This window comes from Bidens hawaiensis, unplaced genomic scaffold (assembly GCF_021521415.1).
Source record: "Bidens hawaiensis isolate Kalapana, Puna unplaced genomic scaffold, B.hawaiensis_p1.1 tig00048051_1, whole genome shotgun sequence".
NCBI lineage: Eukaryota > Viridiplantae > Streptophyta > Magnoliopsida > Asterales > Asteraceae > Bidens > Bidens hawaiensis.
In genome coordinates this window covers 95,094-106,582 of record NW_027498580.1, presented here as the reverse complement: position 1 = coordinate 106,582, position 11,489 = coordinate 95,094, and the positions used below count along the sequence as shown (strand labels likewise).

The 11,489-nt window shown below is 35.7% G+C and overlaps 1 protein-coding gene across 1 annotated transcript; it reads left to right on the top strand.

Annotated features, from left to right (window-relative positions):
* The first annotated feature begins 458 nt into the window (after positions 1 to 458).
* LOC143597271 (G-type lectin S-receptor-like serine/threonine-protein kinase At2g19130) lies at positions 459 to 3,225 on the top strand. The gene is given in 2 exon segments (XM_077075817.1): positions 459 to 903; positions 905 to 3,225. Coding segments are annotated over 2 exon segments (2,415 nt in total). The 5' UTR covers positions 459 to 525; the 3' UTR covers positions 2,942 to 3,225.
* The last annotated feature ends 8,264 nt before the right edge of the window (positions 3,226 to 11,489 follow it).

Sequence of the window (11,489 nt, the reverse complement as noted above, 5' to 3'; positions counted from 1 at the left end):
GGATTGATGGTTAAGACTTGAGATTTTACCGTCTGAGTTTGAAACATGACTCAAGTGGGTTTTCCTAAAATGGTGAGTTTCATCCTTGATGTTGTTTCTGTGTGAGTCAGATTTAGAGCGTCAAAAACAGCATAAACGTTTGACTTCCAATCTTAAAAAAACTCGCTCGAATATAAAGCTGGTTTCAAAAGTTGTTAAAGAAAAACATGTGACGGTTGTACAATCATTGAAATTTCTACAAATAATAGCTTATGCAATTTGCCCTATATAAAATCGTATATACGTTTTTGAACCGTGAATCACTCCAATCATGAATCATCTGGATGGGTTGATCAATTCTTTCCACAAGTCAACCCAATTTTCCATTCAGACTTTTCAAACCAACCCACCATACACAACTCAAAAACCAGACAAAAGCTTAAATCTCTGACAAACCCATGACAACCTTAAATATCTTTTTGCAATCCCACATCTTTTATATGCCAAATTCTCTCTAATTCATGTGCCTCACCGATAGATACTTTAATGGCCTTCCTGGTGTTACTCTCCTTCTCTCTCATCATTTCTCTCTCATCTGGAGCTGACACCATCACCGCCAACCAATCGATCTCTGGAGATGAAACAATCATATCCAAAGATAACAACTTCAAACTGGGATTCTTCAAAGCAGGTAACTCATCAAACTATTACATAGGTATATGGTATAACAAAGTCTCCACCAACCCACCAACAGTTGCTTGGGTGGCGAATAGACAAATCCCTGTTTCAGATAGATTCAATTCCGAATTAAGAATCATTGGTGGCAACTTAGTGTTGTTAAATGAATCAAAATCTGAAATCTGGTCAACCAGAGCGAATTCATCTGGTTTGAATTCTGTGATTGCTATTCTTCTTGATGATGGCAAACTTAGTGTTGAAAACCGGGTTGAATTCGAGCGAAAACATTTGGCAGAGTTTTGATTATCCTGCTCATACTTGGTTGCCTGGTGCTAGGCTTGCTTATAATAACATTACCAAAACTAAGAAGCTTCTTACTTCTTGGAAGAGTACCGATGATCCTGCAGAAGGGTTGTTTTCTTTAGAGCTTGATCCAATAGGGAAACAATACATAATTAAATGGAATAGAAGTACTGATTATTGGACTAGTGGATCTTGGGATGAGAAGAATAAACTGTTTAGTTTGGTTCCCGAAATGCGGTTGAATTATATTTATAATTTTAGCTATGTATCGAACGGAAACGAGAGTTATTTTACTTATTCGTTGTATAATCCGTCGATCATATCTAGATTTATAATGGATGTTTCGGGCCAAGTTAAGCAGTTGTCATGGTTAGATGCTACACAACAATGGAACTTGTTTTGGTCCCAGCCTAGAAAACAATGTGAGGTTTATGATTATTGTGGGGCTTTTGGGTCATGTAGAGAAAGTGGGTTGCCATTTTGCAATTGCTTAATCGGTTTTCGTCCTAGATCGCAACGCGATTGGGATGTGAATGATTTCTCGGGTGGGTGTGTGAGAGTAACCGGTTTGCAATGCGGGAGGACTTCTGAAAGATATGGGTTTCTCAAGATTTCATCTACAAGGAACAATAATCTTAATTCGACTTCTTTGGATGTTGGAAGCTCAGGAGAATGTGAAAGATCTTGTTTGAATAATTGTAATTGTAGTGCTTACTCTTATGATAACAATGGTTGTTCTATTTGGGATGGGGACCTCTTGAATCTTTCAGAAGATAATAGCAATGAGAGAACAATTAATGTCAAAGTTGCTTCAAGAGATCTGCCAAGTGAAACCAAGAACAACGGGGTTATAATCGGCACGGTTGTTGGTTCAGTCGTCGGTGTGGTGGTACTCGTGGGGTTGATATGGTTTTTAATATATCGAAACCGGAGATTTACTAGGAAAACATCACTCGAAGGCTCGTTGGTTTCGTTTGTTTATAGAGATCTGCAAAGCGCAACCAAGAATTTCTCAGAGAAATTAGGGGGTGGGGGGTTCGGGTCTGTGTTCAAAGGTACATTGCCTGATTCAAGTGTCGTAGCGGTTAAAAAACTTGAAAGTGTTAGTCAAGGCGAAAAGCAGTTTAGAACAGAGGTAAGCACAATTGGGACCATTCAGCATGTTAATCTTGTACGCCTTTGTGGGTTTTGTTCAGAAGGTAACAGTAAGCTTTTAGTGTATGATTACATGCCGAACGGGTCTCTAGACGTGCATCTTTTCAGTAGGGACAAGCTTCTAGACTGGAAAACGCGGTATGCTATTGCACTTGGAACCGCGCGGGGGTTGGTTTATCTTCACGAGAAATGTCGTGATTGTATTATCCACTGTGATATAAAGCCTGAGAACGTTCTTTTGGACGGTGACTTATGTCCAAAAGTAGCGGATTTTGGTCTCGCGAAGCTCGTTGGGCGCGATTTTAGTAGAGTTTTGACTACGATGAGGGGGACGAGAGGGTACCTAGCACCCGAATGGTTATCGGGAGTCGCGATCACAACTAAAGCCGATGTTTACAGCTACGGGATGATGGTTTTTGAGTTCATAAGTGGCGCGCGTAATTCAGAGCATTCGGAGGATGGTAAAAGTAAGTTTTTCCCAATGCAAGTCGCGAATGCTCTCATAGGTGGTGAGGATATTATTACCTTACTAGACCCAAGATTGAATGGCGAAGCAAGTTTAGAGGAACTCACAAAGCTATGTAAGGTTGCGTGTTGGTGTATACAAGATGACGAGGAAAACCGACCTGCGATGAGTCAAGTGGAACAAATTCTTGATGGGGTTTTAGAGGTTAACATGCCTCCAAAGCCGCGCTCACTTCAGTTGTTTGTTGATAACGTTGATGATGTTGTTTTCTTCACCGAGTCATCAACAAGCCAAAGTTCGCAAGCTCATAGCAACCCTTCGAGCCATGTTTCTCAAGCGAAGAGTGCCGTGTCCCTTTGAAGACGGTTGTAAGTACGTTAATGGTTAAAATAAGGATATATACATGTATATGTGAGTGTTAGATATTGTCATTAATATTATTCTTTCATAAGGTAGTTAAGGTGCACTTGGGCACTTGTAATGGTAGAACCTAATTAAATTAGTTAGGTTACTAGTCTTGGACTCTTGGTGTTACATTGTTATATAGGTTGAGTGATCGACGTGTCTCATTCTGTAAGTGTCCAAACATAATACAGCAACGCTTACTCGAGTTGAGAAATGATAATCGTATGACAATGGTTGTTACTCGATGGCTAAGTTGAAAATCGACTTGTTACAGCGGTGGTTATTCATGCCATGGCATGGTTGCTAGGTTGACGCGTTGCTCAAAATCATAGTAGTTCTTCATTATGAAAATTGTTAAAAAATTATGAGTTTAGTATAAACTTTAACGGGAATGGATAATGTTTATAAGCTTTGCTCTGTGGACTGTAGTTGGTTCACGTATGTTAAAGTGAGGTCATGTTATAACCTAGCTAGAGGTGCACTTCGAAAACAGTTTCAGATTCGAAGTTGATACAACCTAGAAACTAGTTCATGAATAATAGATAAAAACCGATCATATCCTACCCGGTTAAAAATCGGTTTCAGACTTATCCGATCTTCTTTCTTCTAATTAAAAAGTTGCTTCTCAACCTAACCTGTTTGGGGCAACCATTTAAAAAGCTCCTTTAAAAGATGTATTTTTTAGAAAAGTTATTAAAATTCACTTTAAAAAAGATGTATTTTTTAGAGAAGTTATTAAAAATCACTTTAAAAAGATGTATTTTTTTAGGCAAATACTGAAAATTGCTTTAGAAGTTATACTTTTAAAGGTGATATCTCAAAACCACTTTAAAAAAAAAACCTTTTCTAGAAAAAAAAAAACGGTTTCTATTTTTTATTTATTGTTTTTGAATATTTGTTTGAGGTGGTTTTCTTAAAAGAGTTTTAATGTATAATTTAGACCACCTCAAAAGATCGTTGTATACTAGTGGCTCTAGTTTCCAAACCTATATGTAGAGGTACAAAAAACCTAAACTCGGAACCGGACCCGAAATAAAACCTAGAACCGGTTTTTTTTAATACCCGAACCGTACCCGACCCTACCCGTAAGGTACGGATAGAGTATGCATTTTGGCACTAAAACACGAACCCGAACCGGACCCGATTTGTACCGGTAATACCTGAAAACCCGAACCGGTTCCATACCCGAAACCGGGTTTTTCCAATACCCGAAACCAGGTATTTCAAATACCCGATGTATACCCGAAAAATACCTTAAAAATACCCGAAAAATACCCTTAAAAAGTGCAAATTTTAAAAAAATCCAATATATACCTGAAAAAAACCCGGAAAAAAACCCGAAAAAACCTGTAAATAGGGTTGTTTCAATACCCGATAATAGGTATTTAAATTCCCGGTTTTAGAATACTGGGTTTTATACCCGACCGAACCCGATGCATAGGATATGGTTTTTAGAGACAATACCCGACCCGATTATTACAAACACCCGGTCATACCCGAACCCGGTTCTATACTCGAACCCGGGTATTTAAGAAACCCGGTTTATGTAACTCTACCTATATGATTTAGGCCCGAAACTGGTTTTATGCACCTCTAACCCGAGCCCTTGCACATTTTTCTCTTCGCTTCTTTTTTTTAAATTTTTTATTTTGATTGGATTATAGGCTCACGTCACCGCCCACCAGCAGACCATCACCACGGCCCAAACACACACGTTTCCAGAATTCCAGCCCACTCATCCTCATATTACAGCAATACAGCCCAACACATGTTATTGTAGTACATACAAGTAGAGGTGAACAAATCGGGTATTTGAAAAACCCGGGTTCGGTATAGAACCTGGTTTAGGTATAATTGGGTATTAGTAATACCCGGGTAGGGTTTGGGTCCGGGTATTTCTTGAAAAACGATACCCTGTGTACCGGGTCCGGGTCGGGTATTGAACCGGGTCTTCTATACCCGAGTATTTGAATACCCTATTTCCGAGTATTGAAAAAACCCGTTTTCTGAATATATGAATACCCTATTTCCAAGTATTCAAAAAACCCATTTTCTGCAGCTTAAATCAACGGGCTTGCTTCGTTTTTTTTTTTATCTTAACTCCATTTTCTCATACAAACATATATAACAATTAAAGTTAAACAATGATATACCAAAAGACAAAAGGCACTGGCAATTATATTCTGCTCAAAAAAAGATCCGTTAAAATACATATGTTGCTTTAAACAATTATATATTATTCCAAAAAAGATCCATTGGAGAACCGAAGATCATCTATGGTCAGCCACACAGTCCCTACTAAGTGCCACAATGATAGGGATGGCAAAAAAACCCAAACCCGATGGGGAAAACCGAAACCCGCCCCGAACGGGGCGGGTTCGGGGACACTTAATCGGGGACGGGTCCGGGTTCGGGTTTTCCCCGTTTAAGTTAATCGGGTTCGGGGCGGGTATGGTATAGCCTGTACCCGCCCCGTATACCCGCCCCGTATACCCGTTTAAAACCCGTTTAATTAAATATAATTTTTATATTTATATATAATATATTATTTATTATTTATTTTCCAAATATACCCGTTTAAAAATTAAAACCTTTTTCCTACTTTCCCAATCCATTGTAGCCGTAGCCGTCTTCATCCAAAAACATTGGAAGCGTTAATGTGCGCCCAAAGTTGGTTGTTGAATGAAATCAAAGGTAAACAAACATTTTATTTTTTATTTTTAACTTAGCTACTATATAAACTTTTGACTTTTGTGATATGAATATAGCAACTTGTTCAGAAGAATCCGAGGCATATTGCCAAACTATTGAATATGATTGTGACGATGGTATTGAGGTAATACATATATATATGGTTTATCGTTTACATTTTAATATGGTTTAACATTGATTCTTATATAGTTTCCAATTAATATGTTAATGTTTGATTATCATAGCAATCCGGCGTGACAAGTGTTTGAATGGTTGAATGGGTGCGGTATGGACGTGTAAGAAGGATCAATCATGAAGTTAATTTCCGTTGTGATGGGAGAAATAAACATTTTTATGTATTAATAATGTCTTTTGTATGTGTAATGTGTTTGGATATTGAACTTTTTGTGTATTAATATTGTATTGTAATTTTGTATCATTTTCTTACAATCGGGTTTTAAACGGTGAACCCGACGGTTAAATGGGGATCCCCACGGGGAATTTAGCCCGTTTAAAAACCATTTATGCTAGACGGGTTCCCCGAATACCCGCGGTTTTCCCCGAATCCCCGATGGGGATTCCCCGTTTAGTCCCCGCGGGTTTTTAGACGGTTTTGGTAATGAGTTTTATAAACCGGGGCGGGTATGGGATTGGCATTCCCCGCCCCGAAACCGCCCCGTTGCCATCCCTACACAATGACATAGGTGCACAAACATTAATGTCCGAGTATGCAAAACACCTACTTGGGTATGCAAAAAACCCGGGTTTCGAGTATGAGTGAAACAGGTTTTGGGTATTATCAGGTTTAGATCGGGACCGGGTTCAGGTTCGGGTTTCAGCATTGAAAGTCATACCCTTATCCGTACCTTACGGGTAGGGCTGGGTTCAGGTTCAAGTATTAAAAACTCGTGTTCTAAAAAACCCGATTCCGGATTTTTTTCGGGTCAGGTTCTGGGTTCGGGTTTTTTTTTTCACCTCTACAAACAAGTAGCAACGTGTCCGACTGTCCAGTGATTTTTTTAACGAATTTCTTTAATAATATTTTATTTATGTTTCAATTTGATATTTCATTAATAAGTCTTGTGCATTAATATTTAGAAAATTTTTAATACACGGTTATGTTATAACTTTTTTTTCCTTTTGTCAACGTATGGAGATATATACTGTAAAGAGTTGTGTTATAAATAAGTCATTTTTTAGGATTATAAAACTTTCTCGCATCTTAAACCGCTTTCACACGTGGTGGATCGGTAACTTCGGCTGATTATTTATGTATTACGACTATTTAACGACAATAGGGAATTATTTTTTATAGTTGTTAATCTATCTATAATATTATATAAACGAAAACATAAAAATCCTACGTGTTGAGATGTGGTCGCTCCCCCTTTTTTAGAGTCATCAGAATTGCTTGATTTTTAAATGAAGGCTTCTCATGCATTTGACCCGAATTCACGAGTATGGGTCTCATCAAATCCAAATATTTCTTAAACGAGTTATATCATCTTTAAATTAAAAATCAATATCACCAAATATTTGATATAAAAATTCTATAAAGTAGAGATATACTAAAAATAAATTTCTAATTTATTTAAAAAAAGATATATATTATTTATAATTAAAAAACCAATTTTATAGTAAAAAAAATAAACGGGTCTTGGGTCTCATCAAACCCATATAACTTTTAAACCGGGTTATAACTTATAACATCTCATTTATTTGTGAAACAATTTATCATCAAACCATAAGTATATTATTAACTTTCATATAATGAAAAAATTAAAAATTCAAAAATAAATAATTATTAGAAACAAATAATATAAAACCACCCCCGTAATACGGGTGATAAAAACTAGTAATATATATAAACGAAAACCCAAAAATCCTAAGTGTCGCGATGTGGTCGCTCCCCCCTTTTTTTGAGTCACCAGATTTGCTTGATTTTTAAATAGATGCTTCTCATGCATTTGACCCGAATTCACGGGTATAAATCTTATCAAACCCATATATTTCTTAAACGATTTATAACATCTTATTAAATTAAAAACTAATCTCACCAAATATTTGATATAAAAATCATATAAAGTAGGGATATACTAAAAATTAATATATGATTTATTTAAAAAATGATACATATTATTTCTAATTTACAAACCAATTTGTAGTAAAAAAAATAAACGGGTCTTTGGTCTCATCAAAACCATATAGTTTTTAAACCGTGTTATGACATCTCATTTATTTGTGAAACAATTTATCATCAAACCATAAGTATATTATTAACTTTCATACAATAAAAAAAGATAAAACTTCAAAAAATAAATAAATATTAGAAACAAATAATATAAAACAACCCCCGTATAATTTATAATTAAAAAACCAATTTTATAGTAAGAAAATAAACGGATCTTGGGTCTCATCAAACCCATATAGCTTTTAAACCGGGTTATAACATCTCATTTATTTGTGAAACAATTTATCATCAAACTATAAGATTTATTTTACTAAAAACCGACTTTGTAAACCCGTTTAACTCTCGTTTTCATTCTCATATTTACATGAAGGGTTATACATATAAACAAATAAAATATTTTATAACTTATATAAATACGTTTGGATATTGAATAAACAAATTATATATATATATATTCATAAAGTTAAATTCGTATTAAGTTATGTTTATAGAATATTTATTAAGTTATGTTTTTATAAATTAAAAATAATTGTTTCATATAATAAATCTTTATGTATAATATTATAATAATTACTTAATAATGGTTATCGAGTTGTTGAAATCGATCTTAAATCTTTACTTAAGCGTATCTGTTACTCGTTTCTCTTAGACTTTAACGTTCGCCGTGTGACTTTTTCCCGCCTTCTCATTATCTTAATCACATTTGTTCATCTTCGAGGTGAGTACCACATTCCCCGTATTTTACTCGTTTTCCACGTTTTGGGGACATATGCGTAAACTGTAATTGTCATATATACTTATACACAAAACTACAACTATTATCTGTGTGTTAAAAACTTATATCTTACTTGTTTATGTGCTTATTTTCTTTACATGAACCGCATTCAGAGAGGTCCAACATAATCTCAGAATAATATGATCGTACGCTAGTCGTTATAGTTTTGTGCTTCTCGACATCTAAGTTATACTTGCTTATTTGGTTAATTTGTTATTCTCATATGACTTGTTACACTACTTATTTTTATGCATACTATATGTACACTTAAACTGGTGTGTTGCTCACTCAACCTTGTGTTGACAAAACTACTTTATTTTCAACGAATATGTAGGTCATCGTATGACGTGGAGTAATTGAAGTTTGAAGATCACTTAGGGATTTATGCGAGAAGAAATTTAAATGAGACAATATTATTTATAATTTTATATTTGTTTGAAGCTTTATTTGTTTTTGAGATATTGTAATGAATAATTGTTTTAATGGAAATTATTAAATAGATATTGAAAGTTATAATGTTGCATGATAGTAACCTTGAGAGCTGTGACAATCAGTTCACGCCCCGGCATTTCCGCTGTAAGTTGGGTTGTGACAGCCACAAAGATGTTATCTTGAGTTAATTTTAGGGTATGAACTTGGTTGGAGATTTGGTGACTGTGTGTATTATGGGCGCCGTTCAAAAGCGATGTTAGGGTTGGAAGAATAAACTCTGAATGATAAATTCTCTATGGGGTGTGTTCTTGTGGAGAGTTTTTTTTGCCTCCGAAGTCTCTAGAGCTGGTTGTGCCAGTTAGTAGGCGTTGGTTGAAATTGAGGAACAGTCATTGACGCTTTTTGCTATGAATGGGTGTGTGATGACTAGATTGGAGCCTTATAAAGCTTTAATGGGCCTTTCAAGTAACTGATGAAAAGGGTCGCTGCAACTAGATGGATTATTTGAATCTTAACTTGTTCGTTTGGAACCGAAGGCCTGTGGTGCTTTAATTATTGAAGTTCCTGCTTGCTCTCGGAATTAGAGGCTTGATGGATTTATGTTATTGAAGTTTACAGTAGTTAATGGTGCAAGGTTTGCTTGGATAGCGTTTGTGAATTTACAAAGGCTTTTAATGGTAGATTGTTAGGGTTTGTGAAGCCTTTGGACTTGTTTTATTTAGGCCCATTAGTTGATTTCTTGAAGCGTAAGTTAGTAACTATGATCCTAGTCTATTTATTCCCTATGATGTAATTTTAATATGTTGCTCCATGCTAATATGAACAATCCTAGTTGCAGCTTATAGATACAGGTCCTTGCCAAGACTGAAACACATAAAATTCTTTTGTCATGTTTTTCGTTATATTATATGTTTTTTTTTGTGTGTGGATAATCGCTTGTGCGTTTGTGTGTGATATTTCCATTGCATCGTTTTGTTCCTTTCACAAATAGTGATGTTTCGTGGTTGCGGTTCATAGGTAGTTTGGGTCGTATGTAGACGAAAACGAGATTCAAAATGGATTGCTATTATTTGAGTCAATCCAACGTCAAAGTAGGGCATCGGTACCGGGGCCTTACAAAACATTTTCTTATTAGGCCAAGTGTAGTGGGCGAGAAACAGGGGCGAAATGGGGCGTGAACACCCCCCCCCCTTCTAGGCTACAAATGGGGCGAATTGTGGGTTAGTTACAAGTATTTGTCGCATGTGGTGTGTGTGTATTATTATTATTGTGTGTCTGTGTGAGATATACATATATATGTGTGTGTGTGTGTGTGTGTGTGTGTGTTTATATATATATGATGCTACAACATCATTACACCCTAAAAACAAAACTCATTATTTGCTGACTGGGAATCACATGGCGCAAAACGCCCCATTTTGTAGCCCCTCCACTACACATAGCCTTAGAGCATCCACACAAGCTCCTTTTCCCTAGGTCTGGATCTACATGGCAATGGACAGACTGAATGGCACAAACCTCCTTGTTGTGGAGTGAAGGTTTTGAATGTAAAGTCATTTCCTACAAATTTCTAAAGAACCAATGATGTGGCACCCCCTCTCACATGCACACACACACACACATATATATATATACACACACACACATATATTACATATATACATATTTAATATTATTTTAATAGGGTTTGTGGAGGTTTGTTGTTGCGGAAGAAAATTATGATTTTTAGAAAAGTTTGTAATAAGATGTGATGATGATATGACGGTTTGTATGAGTTTGTTGTTTTAAATGCTCTTAGCTTTTTATATTATTATTTTTTTAGAATAATCTATCTGTCCAATTTTTAGGTATTTTATATTTCCAGTTTCACTATGTAATAAATTTATGTAAATTTAGGCAAGTAAGTATTTTATTTAGAAATTTTTCGAGTAACTTTTCACAAACTAACAAAGTAACCTTATTAAACTAGATGCGAGCCATGGTTTTACACAATTGGCCTTCAGACTCAATAAAATAGGATTGATGGTTAAGACTTGAGATTTTACCGTCTGAGTTTGAAACATGACTCAAGTGGGTTTTCCTAAAATGGTGAGTTTCATCCTTGATGTTGTTTCTGTGTGAGTCAGATTTAGAGCGTCAAAAACAGCATAAACGTTTGACTTCCAATCTTAAAAAAACTCGCTCGAATATAAAGCTGGTTTCAAAAGTTGTTAAAGAAAAACATGTGACGGTTGTACAATCATTGAAATTTCTACAAATAATAGCTTATGCAATTTGCCCTATATAAAATAGTATATACGTTTTTGAACCGTGAATCACTCCAATCATGAATCATCTGGATGGGTTGATCAATTCTTTCCACAAGTCAACCCAATTTTCCATTCAGACTTTTCAAACCAACCCACCATACACAA